This window comes from Poecilia reticulata, chromosome 3, assembly GCF_904066995.2.
Source record: "Poecilia reticulata chromosome 3, P_reticulata-male-v2, whole genome shotgun sequence".
In the NCBI taxonomy this organism is placed as follows: domain Eukaryota; kingdom Metazoa; phylum Chordata; class Actinopteri; order Cyprinodontiformes; family Poeciliidae; genus Poecilia; species Poecilia reticulata.
Genome location: NC_088832.1, coordinates 21,505,641 through 21,524,524, shown reverse-complemented (window position 1 = coordinate 21,524,524; position 18,884 = coordinate 21,505,641). Strand labels below are relative to the sequence as shown.

At 35.3% G+C, this 18,884-nt stretch overlaps 1 protein-coding gene across 2 annotated transcripts in view; it reads left to right on the top strand.

The window, feature by feature from the left end:
* The window catches only part of spon1a (spondin 1a), a 76,353-nt gene that overhangs the window by 47,009 nt on the left and 10,460 nt on the right, over window positions 1-18,884 (top strand). For both annotated transcript variants that reach the window (XM_008405889.3, XM_008405890.3), the window contains exon 7: window positions 15,775-15,839. In XM_008405889.3, the coding sequence (XP_008404111.2) occupies window positions 15,775-15,839 (65 nt within the window). The remainder of the gene's footprint in view (window positions 1-15,774; window positions 15,840-18,884) is intronic.

The following is an 18,884-nucleotide window of genomic DNA, read 5'->3' as shown; positions in this document are numbered from 1 at the left end:
TTCTAGTTTGTTGCACTTGGTTACCAGAAAACTCAATCATCTCTTGGCAACCGATTAAAAACAAATATTGTTGTTGTTCACATAAACTAAGATTTCTAGTTTGTTGCACTTGGTTACCAGAAATCTCGATCATCTCTTAGCAACTAATTAACAACAAATGTTATTGTTCAAAGAACCTTAGATTTGTAGTTTGTTTCACTTGGTTACCAGAAAACTCGATCTTCTCTTAGCAACTAATTAAAAACAAATATTGTTGTTGTTCACATAAACTAAGATTTCTAGTTTGTTGCACTTGGTTACCAGAAATCTCGATCATCTCTTAGCAACTAATTAACAACAAATGTTATTGTTCAAAGAACCTTAGATTTCTAGTTATTTGCACTTGGTTACCTGAAAACTCAATCATCTCTTAGCAACCGATCAAAAACAAACATTGTTATTGTTCAAAGAACCTTAGATTTCTAGTTTTTTGCACTTGGTTACCTGAAAACTCAATCATCTCTTAGCAACCGATCAAAAACAAATATTGTTGTTGTTCTCAAAAACTAAGATTTCTAGTTTGTTGCACTTGGTTACCAGAAAACTCGATCTTCTCTTAGCAACTAATTAACAACAAACATTGTTATTGTTCAAAGAACTTTAGATTTCTAGTTTGTTGCACTTGGTTACCAGAAAACTCGATCATCTCTTAGCAACCGATTAAAAACAAATATTGTTTTTGTTCACAAAAACTATGATTTCTAGTTTGTGGCACTTGGTTACCTGAGAACTTGATCTTCTCTTAGCAACTAATTAACAACAAACATTGTCATTGTTCAAAGAACCTTAGATTTCTAGTTTGTTGCACTTGGTTACCAGAAAACTCGATCATCTCTTAGCAACCGATTAAAAACAAATATTGTTTTTGTTCACAAAAACTATGATTTCTAGTTTGTGGCACTTGGTTACCTGAGAACTTGATCTTCTCTTAGCAACTAATTAACAACAAACATTGTCATTGTTCAAAGAACCTTAGATTTCTAGTTTGTTGCACTTGGTTACCAGAAAACTCAATCATCTCTTAGGCCCCGTTTACACGACAACGATTTCGGGGGAAAACGGAAGAGTTTTGTTGCGTTTGTAGTGCGCATTTACACGAAACCACCGAATGTTGTCTCTGACAATGGCACAGATTGAAAACGGGTTCCAGAGTGCGATGTTTCTGAAATGTACCGTTTTCCGTTGTCGTGTAAACAGAAAAGGGATCTTTTCTTCCAGAGAATCCCCAGCTCATGCATAGTATGACGCAAAACATAGCTGCTTCCTACAATCCACAGAAGAAGAAGAAACTACTCACAATGCTGGTGTTACCGTTTCCCCATCAGATACGGTTTCCTGAGCGTCTCTTCACCGCTCCGCACCGCCCAGATGGAAAAATACACGGCTGCTTGTTCAGCGCTCTTATCTAGAGAACTAGGGACCAGCTCCAGCTCCAGACGAGTTTAACAGTGGGGCATCGACTTATTTTGGGGGGAGCAAAATGAGTCTACGTAGCTGAACATAGACAACAACATCAGTAGCATACAGGCTACTTGTTAACAAGCTTAACGTGCTGTATTGATATTAGCTAGTCATCTTTTAGCTATCATCACCTGCATCCAACAGCTTTACTCAACTCAGTCGGTTAGTTTCGGGGAAAAAACTGTGCAGTTATTTGCGTTTTGCTGGTTTGCTGCCTTGATTCTAACACACACCTGCGCAGCAGCAGCAGGTCTCCTTCGCTGCCTCACAGGTGTAAACCCAGCGCAAGCGTCTAAGCTTTCATGTTGCGTTTTAAGGCCGCTCGGAAAAACAGGTTACGACTTGTTAGCGACGGATAAAACTGTTTAAACTGCTGAAAAAGGTAACAGAGGACACGGATATGGGAAGTGTGGGAACTCCTATTTTATCAAATTGATATAGGAATAACAGACTGTTGGCCAAGGTAAAAACAATAAACAGCTTCCAGTCCGGGGCCCGCTACGGACACCGTGAAAGCTCAAACAAGGTGTTTCAGCAAAGTTATCCCACTTTTTCCAACTGCATGCGCCCTAATCAGACGCACACAATGGGTGTTTTCTCCCAATCGATGGGAGAACCGTACCTGACGGGGAAACGCGAATCCACATGCATTCAAAGTACAACTTTTTTTTAAACACATGCGCACTTTCAAAGTTTCATAGAACCTAACACCAACTAGGCGCAGCGAGAGCATTGCACATTTTCGATGTGTACTGTTACTGTGTAAACACAGATCGTAATTAGAACGTTTTCGTGTAAACGATCCAACAAAAACGGAACAAAACTTCAGTTTTTGTTGGATCGTTGTCGTGTAAACACCCCCTTACACTGTTAAAAATAATTAGGGTGGTTAAACTTAAAAACTTGAGTTCAATTGTTGCCTTAAAAACACAAGTTAACGCAACTTAAAATAATGTACTTTTCCAACTTAGGATGCCAAGCTAGAAAAGTAGCCCAATTGATGATAAGTTAGTGTTTAAATATGATACCATAAGTTGAAATGACTAACTATAGAACATTATTCATTCTCAAAAACTTGAGTAGTCTTGTCAAGTAAAATTACAATCATGTTCTATTTGAACTCAAATAATTAAGTTATACCACTTGTCTAATTAACGACTAATTGTTGTATGAACTTCATACTCCGAGTTTAAACATCTTGCAAAGTTACATTATCCATTCATAAAAACGTGTTTTCTTTTGTTAAAGTAACAAACAATTATACATACTTTCAACTCTAATTTTAAAGTTAAACTGACTAACTTCATTCATACCAATTCCCTTTTTGAGTTAAGTGAACTCAAGATTTTAAGGCAGCAATTGAACTTAAAATTGCAATTTAAGTAAACTAACATTTCCAAATATTGTTCACTTTCTCCACTAATAATGCCAAGATCACCTGTTTCCTAAAAATAATTACACCAAATATGCTTCCATTTCAAATATCAAACATTTATTTTTATCTTTCTCTATCAAATACAAATGAGACAAGCCTTAAATCAAGTGTAAAAGAAAACATTTGTCCAAGAAGCAGAAGTGTTGACATTTATTGGAGGGCTGAAACCGACAAATAAAAACAGAAACATTTTTGGACAAATAACAGAAATCATTTTTTTATATACATCTCAATAAATAAATGCACTTAAAAGGCACCAATTAAGAACTTTACCTAATGTTTTATAAATTTAATTGACCATCTATATTGTCCATATAAATTTTTTAACCTTAGTTCCAACAAATTATATATTTTAACACAATATAGTTTTTGTTTTAAGAAATGTGTTTTTCCCTTTTACTTGTAGATTCATTTATGACTCTTGAATGTTTATTTTTTTTAATCATTTTTTTCCCCAAAACTTTTTTCCAGGTGTTGCTTTTATATGTCTCATGTTTTTACTTTACCTTATGCATTTCTGCTTTATAATGCAAATAAGGTGGACAGTGACATTTTTCTAAAGTCAGCTCGCTGTGGGGGCCATCTTAAGGGGGACTTATCCTTTTTGGGTAAGTTCAACTATTGGTCAACAGATCTGCACAATGGTTCTGCTCCTTCCCATCCGTTGACCAATAGTGGAGGAACTGACCCAAGAAAGACAGCACACCTTATTTGCAAAATGAGGCATAACAAGACAGAGATATGTAAAAATAACATGAAATTAAAAAGACTTGGGGGAATGGGGACACACACACACTTAAGACATGAATGCATCTACAAGTAAAGGACAAACACACATATATATATATGTATATATATATATATATTAAATTATGTGCTAAAAATATAGTTTGTAGGAACTAAGCTGGAAAAATATGAAGGTAAATAATAAAAAAAAGGGGTTGCATTTCTTATATTTATTTAATTGGTGCATTTTGAGTGTATTTATTTATTGGTCAGTTTCAGTCCTCCATAGATGGAGAACTTTATAAAGTCTTACTAAATCTTACATCATATTTAGTCCCTTATCAGATAAAGAGCGAATTTTCGGCACTATTTGGATCTTGCATTAATATTGCCAGTGGTGATCAGTTTTTATAAGATCCGGTTACCATTTTAAAACTCAGATTGTCAAGTTATGTTCACACATTTCAATTTATGTTTCATTGAACTGACTCACATTCTTAAATTGAAATGCCAATAACTCATGAAATTAAGTTGAAATTACATAACTCATTATGTTAATTGGAAGTAAAAGCGTTATGTAAACTAATGGAGGGCATGTCTTTTAACAGTAACAACAAATTGTATTGTTCAATGAACCGTAGATTTCTAGTTTGTTGCACTTGGTTACCAGAAAACTCAATGATATCTTAGCAACTAATTAACAACAAACATTGTTATTGTTCAAAGAACCTTAGATTTCTAGTTTGTTGCACTTGGTTACCAGAAAACTCAATCATCTCTTAGCAACTAATTAAAAACAAACATCGTTATTGTTCAAAGAACCTTAGATTTCTAGTTTTTTGCACTTGGTTAACTGAAAACTCGATCATCTCTTAGCAACTGATTAACAACAAACATTGTTATTGTTCAAAGAACCTTAGATTTCTAGTTTGTTGCACTTGGTTACCAAAAAACTCAATCATCTCTTAGCAACAGATTAACAACAAATGTTATTGTTCAAAGAACCTTAGACTTCTAGTTTTTTGCACTTGGTTACCAGAAAACTCAATCATCTCTTAGCAACTAATTAAAAACAAACATCGTTATTGTTCAAAGAACCTTAGATTTCTAGTTTTTTGCACTTGGTTACCTGAAAACTCAATCATCTCTTAGCAACCGATCAAAAACAAACATTGTTATTGTTCAAAGAACCTTAGATTTCTAGTTTGTTGCACTTGGTTACCTGAAAACTCAATCATCTCTTAGCAACCGATCAAAAACAAATATTGTTGTTGTTCTCAAAAACTAAGATTTCTAGTTTGTTGCACTTGGTTACCCGAAAACTCAATCATCTCTTAGGCCCCGTTTACACGACAACGATTTCGGGGGAAAACGGAAGAGTTTTGTTGCGTTTGTAGTGCGCATTTACACGAAACCACCGAATGTTGTCTCTGACAACGGCACAGATTGAAAACGGGTTCCAGAGTGCGATGTTTCTGAAACGTACCGTTTTCCGTTGTCGTGTAAACAGAAAAGGGATCTTTTCTTCCAGAGAATCCCCAGCTCATGCATAGTATGACGCAAAACATAGCTGCTTCCTACAATCCACAGAAGAAGAAACTACTCACAATGCTGGTGTTACCGTTTCCCCATCAGAAACGGTTCCCTCAGCGTCTCTTCACCGCTCCGCATCGCCCAGATGGAAAAATACACGGCTGCTTGTTCAGCGCTCTTATCTATAGAACTAGGGACCAGCCCCGGCTCCAGACGAGTTTAACAGTGGAGCATCGACTTATTTTGGGGGGAGCAAAATGAGTCTACGTAGCTGAACATAGACAACAACATCAGTAGCATACAGGCTACTTGTTAACAAGCTTAACGTGCTGTATTGATATTAGCTAGTCATCTTTTAGCTATCATCACCTGCATCCAACAGCTTTACTCAACTCAGTCGGTTAGTTTGGGGAAAAAAACTGTGCAGTTATTTACGTTTTGCTGGTTTGCTGCCATGATTCTAACACACACCTGCGCAGCAGCAGCAGGTCTCCCTTCGCTGCCTCACAGGTGTAAACCGAGCGCAAGCGTCTAAGCTATCATGTTGCGTTTGAAGGCCGCTCGGAAAAACAGGTTACGACTTGTTTTAACTGCTGAAAAAGGTAACAGAGGACACGGATATGGGACGTGTGGGAACTCCTATTTTATCAAATTGATATAGGAATAACAGACTGTTGGCCATTCCAAGGTAAAAACAATAAACAGCTTCCAGTCCGGGGCCCGCTACGGACACCGTGAAAGCTCAAACAAGGTGTTTCAGCAAAGTTATCCCACCGTTTCCAACTGCATGCGCCCTAATCAGACGCACACAATGGGTGTTTTCTCCCAATCGATGGGAGAACCGTACCTGACGGGGAAACGCGAATCCACATGCATTCAAAGTACAACTTTTTTTTAAACACATGCGCACTTTCAAAGTTTCATAGAACCTAGCACCAACTAGGCGCAGCGAGAGCATTGCACGTTTTCGATGTGTACTGTTACTGTGTAAACACAGATCGTAATTAGAATGTTTTCGTGTAAACGATCCAACAAAAACGGAGCAAAACTTCAGCTTTTTTTTGGATCGTTGTCGTGTAAACACCCTGATTAACAACAAATATTATTGTTAAAAATAAGCAGGATTTCTTCTGTAATTTTGAAGAACTACTTAACAAGAAATGTGCAGCTGGGGAATTTTTCAGAAAAGTTCAAATGTTTTTTTTTTTGTTTTTGTCATTGTGAGTTTAGATATTATAAAACAGACATTCAACACAAAAGGAAAAATCACATATACTTCGTGGCAGTTCGTGACCAGAAAAAGAACAATTATCTTTGAATATCAAATTAATTACTTTTATTTAAAGCATACGGTCTGTTGAACTACATCTCATCTACTTAAACACAGGAAATTTGCAGTTGTTAAATTGTGCACTACAAAAAACAATATGTTTACTTCTTGGCACTTGGTTACCAGAAAACTCAATCATCTCTTAGCAACTAATTAACAACAAACATTGTCATTGTTCAAAGAACCTTAGATTTCTAGTTTGTTGCACTTGGTTACCAGAAAACTCGATCTTCTCTTAGCAACTAATTAACAACAAACATTGTTATTGTTCAAAGAACTTTAGATTTCTAGTTTGTTGCACTTGGTTACCAGAAAACTCGATCATCTCTAAGCAACCGATTAAAAACAAATATTGTTTTTGTTCACAAAAACTATGATTTCTAGTTTGTGGCACTTGGTTACCTGAAAACTCAATCATCTCGTAGCAACTAATTAACAACAAACATTGTTATTGTTCAAAGAACCTTAGATTTCTAGTTTGTTGCACTTGGTTACCAAAAAACTCAATCATCTCTTAGCAACAGATTAACAACAAATGTTATTGTTCAAAGAACCTTAGACTTCTAGTTTTTTGCACTTGGTTACCAGAAAACTCAATCATCTCTTAGCAACTAATTAAAAACAAACATCGTTATTGTTCAAAGAACCTTAGATTTCTAGTTTTTTGCACTTGGTTACCTGAAAACTCAATCATCTCTTAGCAACCGATCAAAAACAAACATTGTTATTGTTCAAAGAACCTTAGATTTCTAGTTTGTTGCACTTGGTTACCTGAAAACTCAATCATCTCTTAGCAACCGATCAAAAACAAATATTGTTGTTGTTCTCAAAAACTAAGATTTCTAGTTTGTTGCACTTGGTTACCCGAAAACTCAATCATCTCTTAGGCCCCGTTTACACGACAACGATTTCGGGGGAAAACGGAAGAGTTTTGTTGCGTTTGTAGTGCGCATTTACACGAAACCACCGAATGTTGTCTCTGACAACGGCACAGATTGAAAACGGGTTCCAGAGTGCGATGTTTCTGAAACGTACCGTTTTCCGTTGTCGTGTAAACAGAAAAGGGATCTTTTCTTCCAGAGAATCCCCAGCTCATGCATAGTATGACGCAAAACATAGCTGCTTCCTACAATCCACAGAAGAAGAAACTACTCACAATGCTGGTGTTACCGTTTCCCCATCAGAAACGGTTCCCTCAGCGTCTCTTCACCGCTCCGCATCGCCCAGATGGAAAAATACACGGCTGCTTGTTCAGCGCTCTTATCTATAGAACTAGGGACCAGCCCCGGCTCCAGACGAGTTTAACAGTGGAGCATCGACTTATTTTGGGGGGAGCAAAATGAGTCTACGTAGCTGAACATAGACAACAACATCAGTAGCATACAGGCTACTTGTTAACAAGCTTAACGTGCTGTATTGATATTAGCTAGTCATCTTTTAGCTATCATCACCTGCATCCAACAGCTTTACTCAACTCAGTCGGTTAGTTTGGGGAAAAAAACTGTGCAGTTATTTACGTTTTGCTGGTTTGCTGCCATGATTCTAACACACACCTGCGCAGCAGCAGCAGGTCTCCCTTCGCTGCCTCACAGGTGTAAACCGAGCGCAAGCGTCTAAGCTATCATGTTGCGTTTGAAGGCCGCTCGGAAAAACAGGTTACGACTTGTTTTAACTGCTGAAAAAGGTAACAGAGGACACGGATATGGGACGTGTGGGAACTCCTATTTTATCAAATTGATATAGGAATAACAGACTGTTGGCCATTCCAAGGTAAAAACAATAAACAGCTTCCAGTCCGGGGCCCGCTACGGACACCGTGAAAGCTCAAACAAGGTGTTTCAGCAAAGTTATCCCACCGTTTCCAACTGCATGCGCCCTAATCAGACGCACACAATGGGTGTTTTCTCCCAATCGATGGGAGAACCGTACCTGACGGGGAAACGCGAATCCACATGCATTCAAAGTACAACTTTTTTTTAAACACATGCGCACTTTCAAAGTTTCATAGAACCTAGCACCAACTAGGCGCAGCGAGAGCATTGCACGTTTTCGATGTGTACTGTTACTGTGTAAACACAGATCGTTATTAGAACGTTTTCGTGTAAACGATCCAACAAAAACGGAGCAAAACTTCAGCTTTTTTTTGGATCGTTGTCGTGTAAACACCCTGATTAACAACAAATATTATTGTTAAAAATAAGCAGGATTTCTTCTGTAATTTTGAAGAACTACTTAACAAGAAATGTGCAGCTGGGGAATTTTTCAGAAAAGTTCAAATGTTTTTTTTTTTGTTTTTGTCATTGTGAGTTTAGATATTATAAAACAGACATTCAACACAAAAGGAAAAATCACATATACTTCGTGGCAGTTCGTGACCAGAAAAAGAACAATTATCTTTGAATATCAAATTAATTACTTTTATTTAAAGCATACGGTCTGTTGAACTACATCTCATCTACTTAAACACAGGAAATTTGCAGTTGTTAAATTGTGCACTACAAAAAACAATATGTTTACTTCTTGGCACTTGGTTACCAGAAAACTCAATCATCTCTTAGCAACTAATTAACAACAAACATTGTCATTGTTCAAAGAACCTTAGATTTCTAGTTTGTTGCACTTGGTTACCAGAAAACTCGATCTTCTCTTAGCAACTAATTAACAACAAACATTGTCATTGTTCAAAGAACCTTAGATTTCTAGTTTGTTGCACTTGGTTACCAGAAAACTCGATCATCTCTAAGCAACCGATTAAAAACAAATATTGTTTTTGTTCACAAAAACTATGATTTCTAGTTTGTGGCACTTGGTTACCTGAAAACTCAATCATCTCGTAGCAACTAATTAACAACAAACATTGTTATTGTTCAAAGAACCTTAGATTTCTAGTTTGTTGCACTTGGTTACCAGAAAACTCAATAATCTCTTAGCAACCGATTAAAAACAAATATTGTTGTTGTTCACAAAAACTAAGATTTCTTGTTTGTTGCACTTGGTTACCAGAAAATTCGATCATCTCGTAGCATCTAATTAACAACAAACATTGTTATTGTTCAAAGAACCTTAGATTTCTAGTTTGTTGCATTTGGTTACCAGAAAATTCGATCATCTCTTAGCAACTAATTAACAACAAACATCGTTATTGTTCAAAGAACCTTAGATTTCTAGTTTGTTGCACTTGGTTACCAGAAAATTCGATCATCTCTTAGCAACTGATTAACAACAAACATTGTTATTGTTCAAAGAACCTTAGATTTCTAGTTTGTTGCACTTGGTTACCAGAAAACTCAATCATCTCTTAGCAACTAATTAACAACAAACATCGTTATTGTTCAAAGAATCTTAAACTTCTAGTTTGTTGCACTTGGTTACCTGAAAACTCAATCATCTCTTAGCAAATAATTAACAACAAACATTGTTATTGTTCAAAGAACCTTAGATTTCTAGTTTGTTGCACTTGGTTACCAGAAAACTCAATCATCTCTTACACTGTAAAAATAATTAGGGTGGTTAAACTTAAAAACTTGAGTTCAATTGTTGCCTTAAAAACACAAGTTAACGCAACTTAAAATAATGTACTTTTCCAACTTAGGATGCCAAGCTAGAAAAGTAGCCCAATTGATGATAAGTTAGTGTTTAAATGTGATACCATAAGTTAAAATGACTAACTATAGAACATTATTCATTCTCAAAAACTTGAGTACTCTTGTCAAGTAAAATTACAATCATGTTCTATTTGAACTCAAATAATTAAGTTATACCACTTGTCTAATTAACGACTAATTGTTGTATGAACTTCATACTCCGAGTTTAAACAACTTGCAAAGTTACATTATCCATTCATAAAAACGTGTTTTCTTTTGTTGTTAAGTAACAAATATTATACATACTTTCAACTCTAATTTTAAAGTTAAACTGACTAACTTCATTCATACCAATTCCCTTTTTGAGTTAAGTGAACTCAAGATTTTAAGGCAGCAATTGAACTTAAAATTGCAATTTAAGTAAACTAACATTTCCAAATATTGTTCACTTTCTCCACTAATAATGCCAAGATCACCTGTTTCCTAAAAATAATTACACCAAATATGCTTCCATTTCAAATATCAAACATTTATTTTTATCTTTCTCTATCAAATACAAATGAGACAAGCCTTAAATCAAGTGTAAAAGAAAACATTTGTCCAAGAAGCAGAAGTGTTGACATTTATTGGAGGGCTGAAACCGACAAATAAAAACAGAAACATTTTTGGACAAATAACAGAAATCATTTTTTTATATACATCTCAATAAATAAATGCACTTAAAAGGCACCAATTAAGAACTTTACCTAATGTTTTATAAATTTAATTGACCATCTATATTGTCCATATAAATTTTTCCACTTTACTTCCAACAAATTATATATTTTAACACAATATAGTTTTTGTTTTAAGAAATGTGTTTTTCCCTTTTACTTGTAGATTCATTTATGACTCTTGAATGTTTATTTTTTTAAATCATTTTTTTCCCCCAAAACTTTTTTCCAGGTGTTGCTTTTATATGTCTCATGTTTTTACTTTACCTTATGCATTTCTGCTTTATAATGCAAATAAGGTGGACAGTGACATTTTTCTAAAGTCAGCTCGCTGTGGGGGCCATCTTAAGGGGGGCTTATCCTTCTTGGGTAAGTTCAACTATTGGTCAACAGATCTGCACAATGGTTCTGCTCCTTCCCATCTGTTGACCAATAGTGGAGGAGCTGACCCAAGAAAGACAGCACACCTTATTTGCAAAATGAGGCATAACAAGACAGAGATATGTAAAAATAACATGAAATTAAAAAGACTTGGGGGAATGGGGACACACACACACTTAAGACATGAATGCATCTACAAGTAAAGGACAAACACACATATATATATATATATATATATATATTAAATTATGTGCTAAAAAATATAGTTTGTAGGAACTAAGCTGGAAAAATATGAAGGTAAATAATAAAAAAAAGGGGTTGCATTTCTTATATTTATTTAATTGGTGCATTTTGAGTGTATTTATTTATTGGTCAGTTTCAGTCCTCCATAGATGGAGAACTTTATAAAGTCTTACTAAATCTTACATCATATTTAGTCCCTTATCAGATAAAGAGCAAATTTCCGGCACTATTTGGATCTGGCATTAATATTGCCAGTGGTGATCAGTTTTTATAAGATCCGGTTACCATTTTAAAACTCAGATTGTCAAGTTATGTTCACACATTTCAATTTATGTTTCATTGAACTGACTCACATTCTTAAATTGAAATGCCAATAACTCATGAAATTAAGTTGAAATTACATAACTCATTATGTTAATTGGAAGTAAAAGCGTTATGTCAACTAATGGAGGGCATGACTTTTAACAGTGTAGCAACTGATTAACAAAAAATGTTATTGTTCAAAGAACCTTAGATTTCTAGTTTGATGCACTTGGTTACCAAAAAACTCGATCATCTCTTAGCATCTAATTAACAACAAATGTTATTGTTCAAAGAACCTTAGATTTCTAGTGTGTTGCACTTGGTTACTAGAAAACTCGATCATCTCATAGCAACAGATTAAAAACAAACATTGTTATTGTTCAAATAACCTTAGATTTCTAGTTTGTTGCACTTGGTTACCTGAAAACTCAATCATCTCTTAGCAACTGATTAACAACAAATATTATTGTTCAAAGAACCTTAGATTTCTAGTTTGTTGCACTTGGTTACCAGAAAACTCGATCATCTCTTAGCAACCGATCAAAAACAAATATTGTTGTTGTTCACAAAAACTAAGATTTCTAGTTTGTCGCCCTTGGTTACCTGAAAACTCAATCATCTCTTAGCAACCAATTAACAACAATCATTGTTATTGTTCAAAGAACCTAAATCTTACATCATATTTAGTCCCTTATCAGATAAAGAGCGTATTTCCGGCACTATTTGGATCTCGCATTAATATTGCCAGTGGTGATCAGTTTTTATAAGATCCGGTGATCAGTTTTTATAAGATACGGTTACCATTTTAAAACTCAGATTGTCAAGTTATGTTCACACATTTAAATTTATGTTTCATTGAACTGACTCACATTCTTGAGTTGAAATGCCAATAACTCATGTTAATTGGAAGTAAAAGCATTATGTCAACTAATGGAGGGCATGACTTTTAACAATGTATGCTATGCAGTCAAATTGGCAATACAAAGCCAACAACTGTTACTAGAGTTTTTCTTTCCTGTCAGAATATGTTTTTATGGTGTTTCTTAATAAAATAAGCTCTTTAAAGTTTTCCAGCAGTCTTCCACTTACAATGACTTTAGTTATGTCTGTTGATTCTTAGTGAAGGTAAGATGCATAGCCTGTAATATAATATTTAAATCGAAAGAGGTTTAAGGATCAAGCGAAGTTATTTGTAAGATTTGCTCTTTCAATTTTTTTGTCATTTAAAAAAATATATAAAATCCAAATTTGCCTGACTGCTAACCGGTTGTTTCACTTCCTCATAAAACTAAGAATTATAAAATCTGCAAGAGCTCAGCCACGGGGTAAGAGATGGTCAAGTTGCAAGATTGCAGAATCCATCAATAAAATGAACTCTACTTTTATTATGACTTACTAGTATCTCCAGTATGATCGAACATTTGTAGGAATAATTTGACTTACACTTGATAATGCAGTCTGAAAAAGCTAAAGATTCCACTCTAGCGCCTCTAATGCAGCTCCGATCTCTTATTCATCCTCATGATGTTTTGGCAGCATCTGAGGCAACCTCACAGCTACGACACTAGCAGTTTAAAAATCCAGATGAGTGGTGAATGTCGGGGGGAATTGGCCGTGCAGATGGACTCTCGATGGAACTAAAGCATGACCACCATGCACAGTTGTCCTGGTAATGACAGAAAAAAGAAAATATGTGAGGGTTGCTAAGGTTTTCTGTGCCAAAGGGAGAACCGTGCACTACTTGGCTATTACCTTTAAAGAATTTACCCTCAGCTCACTGTGAGCCAATTTCATGGCTGATATCCCCGGTGTGAGGGAGTACGACAGGTCAATTCTCCCCCAGCAGGAAAGATTTGGACTTGTGGCTTCAGAGGACTCCGACAATAGGTTCACTTCCAGCTCATGGTATTCCTCTTTAAAAAGGTCAGCATCAAAATTGTGCATAATTTAAACTAAACACATGTACATAAACGTAAAGGTTCATTGTTCGGCCCCTGATGGGTGTGTATATTTTACAAAAGTGTTAAAACATTCTAAAAAAACAGGCTTTTCATGTCTATTTCTATGCAGACAAAATTTTTAAATTGGAATAAAATCACAAGTTCTGTGAAGCATTTCATGGGTTGTATTCCTATCTGGAAACGCTAAAAACGCAGCAGTGACAGATTCTAAGTCACTTTTGATTTATGGTGATGTGATTTTTAGAAATATGATTGGATGTTTAATTGGATGGAAGACATTTTCTATTTCCTGTCAAAAAGGAGTCAGTTCAGGAGAAAACTGTCCTACATGAGAAAGCAGCAGTAAAACCAGCAGGTGAATTAAACCAATCATTTCATGATGATGACAAATGGCTTTCAATATCGAGATGATTGACCCTTTTTGTGTACAAAATTGAGATGGATTCTATTTTAAATGATGATTTGAGCTGCAGTGTTTGTCCGAATCGACAGATGTGTCTGCTGTCAATGGCAAAATGGAAAATGACTCATCGGTTCTACTTTACAAGATGCACCAACACATGAATCACTTTACAATTTATTCATTGAACTGATGAAAATGTTTTAACTTCCACATTATAATTGGTGAGTAGTGACATTTATATTATTACTCAAAAGCAAATATTATGATAAGGTTAGCTATTAAATATAACTAACTGTAACTTTGTTAAATTAAGAGTTTAGTAAATCTGTCCACTGAATCCAAAAACAAAATTTAAAATAAAATTAGTTGGACTTTAAACTGTTAAATATATTGAACTCAGCACTGAGTGACAAAGCGAACAAATACCTGAAAGAAGATGTAGTAGACAAGATTTAAGCATAATGTATTAGAAGACTTTAAAGGGACTGAAGTAATATTAATATATGCAGCCAGCATAACAATGGCTCTTGTTCCATTGAGATTTGTAGCAAAAAATAAAACATTAAAATGTGCAGATGATTTGGAAAAAGACAAGAAGAAAAGTGACAGATGAAAATAATGGTTATGCTATTGCTATCTTTTTCAATTTGTGAGTTTTAGCTTTTGTACAAGCTTAATGATCTGTTGCATATATTCTTATCATGGTGGCAAATGTGTAAAATTACAGCCATTACAGCTAATACTTATTACAAAACAGTGATGGCTTTTTTCCCCCCATATTTGATTAACTTTTTTATACTTTAGTCACTTGCTAATGCATTAATCTATTTTCTCTAATGGGTGTATACATCATAATGTTGCTCTTTTTCTTTTTTTTTTTATGATGAAATATCCAGCTTGAGTGAAAATAATTCATAGGTTTAATGAACCCCCAAACCCGGAAACTTTATTCTAGTTGAAGTCCACAGGAGTACAACCTACTGAATTAAAATAACACATTTCATTTTAAGGGATTTTCTTGATCTGGTTATACTACCTTAGTGCATAAAAATGTTTTCTTCATAAAATTGGTGTTTTTCAAAATTCTTACTTTTTCTGCTCCTGATACTTTGATCTAGTTAAACCTAAATGACGACTGACACCGAGGGGGCTTCATAGAAACATTGTAAACCGACAAACAAAACTCATAGTTTATGTTTATATTCAATTAAAGGGCATATGCTCTACATTTTACAGCTTTGTTTTTCAGCTGTTCACACATTTGCCTAACAATGGTTAAGTGAAGTTTTTGGATTGGAGGAAGGTGTAACTCCAGTTTGAACGTTAAGCTCCAGAATTCTTTATTTTTCGGACTCCTGTTGGGATTTTGCAGTCACTCTCCACACAATCTGTTCATATTTTAACTGTTCTGCATGCATCTACCAGATGCATGTGACTTTTCGTTTCCTGGTCTCGGGTGGCTGTTAATGTTCAGTTTTGTTTGTTAAATAACATGTCACAGTATTTGAATGGCTAAGATGCGTCTTCTGCTCCTTCTCTATTGTTACTTCACTATCGACTTATGAAGTGTAAACATTGACTGATCAGTCCTCCACTGTCACGTTTGTCCAAAAAACAACTTCTTTTGTTTTTGACCCAGCTTGTATTTTTTTCTTGTCAAAGGGTGATGAAGTCCTGACAGTCATCAAAATGAAGGCTCAGTGGCCGGCCTGGCAGCCTCTGAACGTGTAAGTAAAATTAAGTGTTGGAAGTAAATTGCTTTTCACTCTATTACCAGTTTTATTTTTTTTTTAGTTTTATTAAAATCTATACCTGTCTGACCAGCAGTATTTTGGATATGTTGTCTAGAATCTTACTAGACTAGGATCTTACAGAGTTAGAATTTTTTATTTATTCATTTATTTTTGTAAAAAGATAAGCTTACTACACGTTTTGTGTGAGGCATTTTCTGAACATATTTGTCTGAATATGAAATATTTGTTTTCTCATTGTGAGTATTAGAGATTATTGCTTATTATTTATAATGTATCTCTGATTGGAAATATCTAACAACTTGATAACCCAAGATATATATGCAGATTTTAGTCGAGCCCAAAAATATATTTGACATTTGACCTATTTTTAGGTGATTACTTTGAATTGATTTGAGGTCAAATCAAGTGTGTTATTTATACTGAAGCTATGGTAAACCATAGAAGATGTTAGCATGCTGCTAAGTGAATTGGTCTCATTATTAAAAACTGTATAATAAGCTAACTTTTAAAAGTAAAATTGAGGCTTTATGGTTTGTTTTCCCCCCATCCAAAATATCTACAACATCCACTTTTTAAAACTGCAGTTGTTTTCAAAGTTGCCTCCAAAGTTTGCTGATTAGTAAAAACTCAGTAGAGCCTTGAAACTGCCAGCTACGCTGGTTTTCAGGGTGCACGTTAATTTTCTCCCAGGTTCATAGGAGCCATTTAATTTTTTATTCATGAGAAAAACAAAAACCTTTCTTGACTCAGTTTGTGGGGAGAAGTTTGAGAATGCGAGCACAGCGCTGTTTCCTCAACTGCAGGGGGGCTCTGTCAGGGCCACGAGATCAGTCTCCAATCGGAAGAAAACAGCCTAATTAGAAAAACCTGGGCTAACAAGTGACCTATGTGATATGGGCCATATGCTTTCAATAATAACTTTCCACAGGGACCATATGCAGCATACAGAAGTGGTTGTAGTGTGAGCAAGGTTAGTTGGGCACAAGGAAAGGTGTGAATATTTTGTGTCTGTAATTAAATGGAACATTCTTTTCCCGAACAAACGTCTGAGGTAAGGGTCAAATTGACACTTTGTTTACCTGAATGAAAAACAAGTTTAAAAATTGAGTCGTAAGCACTCCATTACCATCTTGTCTGTCCTGCATTTAAAATTGGTGTTTCATATTCATGTCTGCAATCTCTAAAACGGGACATACTTATGCATATAATAGTGTAAATAACACATATAAATGTATGTTTTTTTTTATTATTAGGGCTGCATATTAAAAACAGGAGATTTGTGATAATGTTGGTGAATATGACAATATGTATTGCAATAAATTATGTAACCAAACAGTGTTACATTTTTATTGCCTGGGAATCTGTCCAGCAACTGAAAAAAACTTCAACATTTAATTCTTTCTTAGCAACATGTCTTAATTGAAAAGGTTGCAATGAAACAACTCTTAACTTTTAATGTTTAGCAGAGAATCTTAATAATTAAAATAAAATATTTTTGTCAAAAATATATAACTGTCATGTAGACACCCGTCCATCCATCCATCCATCCATCCATCCATCCATCCATCCATCCATCCATCCATCCATCCATCCATCCATCCATCCATCCATCCATCCATCCATCCATCCATCCATCCATCCATCCATCCATCCATCCATCCATCCATCCATCCATCCATCCATCCATCCATCCCCCTTTTTTCTTCACAGCAGAAAAATTAAGATTTCTTAATATTACTCCCTTCAAAAAAAAAGTGTGGAATACATTTAGTCTTTTTAGTGCTGCAGAAATTTAACAGACAGCTACAGTATATACCTGACCAAATAGTCGATAAGATCAGTCAACGTCCAAACCATTTGAGTTTAAAATAAATTACTTTTAGCACTGTGACCTGCGCACATTCTTGTGCAGCAGATGCAGTGCAGAAATGGCTCAGTTGGGAACCACGCAGTTGATTCAGCAAATGTTCTGGCCAGTTTGTTACTTTTCTTTATCAGTTTCTGTGAAAATCAGAAATTTGTCAAAGTGGAGTGATAAACTCAATCTTGAGAAAGCACTGCCTCTGACAGGCACTTTCATTTTTGCCCCATATCTTCTCTCTCATCATGACATTATTTTCCTCCTTTAGTTTCATCACTGCAGCTTTTTTCATTTATCTACCCTCTGTGTGCGCCACGGCTTCCTCCGTTTTTAACGATTAAACTAGTTTCCTGACAGCCTGAGTGCCTTCCCGACACTCATGCTGACTCCCTGTTCTCTCCCACTCTGCTATGTCAGGCATCATCCTAATAACCCAAAGACTGCTTTGGTGTTCCCTGGTTTATATGTGATTAGCCGCTAAAAAGGAGGAAGTAAGCTGTCAACAATGCGAAGTAAAGATCTTCTTTGAAGAACAGAGCGCAGCTTTAATGAGCAACATTCAGCGTTTTGGGGTTGATAGCAGTGGATCCTATCTGTGCAGAGTAGTACATCAAACACTGCTCCACTTTTTGAAAAAAAAAAAAACATAAAAAATGAAAAGTTTTCCAGTGAGAGCTATAGCTGGAAATTATCATAAAAAAGACAGATCTTTTTAAAGACATTATCCATGGCAAAAATACTTCTAAAATAAAGAATTGCCAATACTAGTGACATTGTCTGATACTGTATGATGTCCTCAGAATTAGTCTTTCACTGTGCATTTAATGTAGTCTTTATTAATGATAAACAGAAAAGATAGCTTTGACATCCTTCCAAGGGTTGTGTGTATTTTCACACAGGAACAGGAATATCACAGTTTCTCATTTCTGTATCAGCGCTCTCTGCAAAAGACTAAGCAAGCTTTTGAAGTTACTACATCTTAAAATTGAGAAGCATTTTATTTGGGATCACTTGTCTAATTATCTCACTTATTTGTAACAGACTTGTTTGTTCCAGGGCTTAGTTTTTGTCTACCTTTCTATCACTTATCTTCAAGATTGACATAGAGCTTCAGGGTCCAGTAGAGTGGAGTCAAGAAGTGTGTTTCTAGGTGGTAA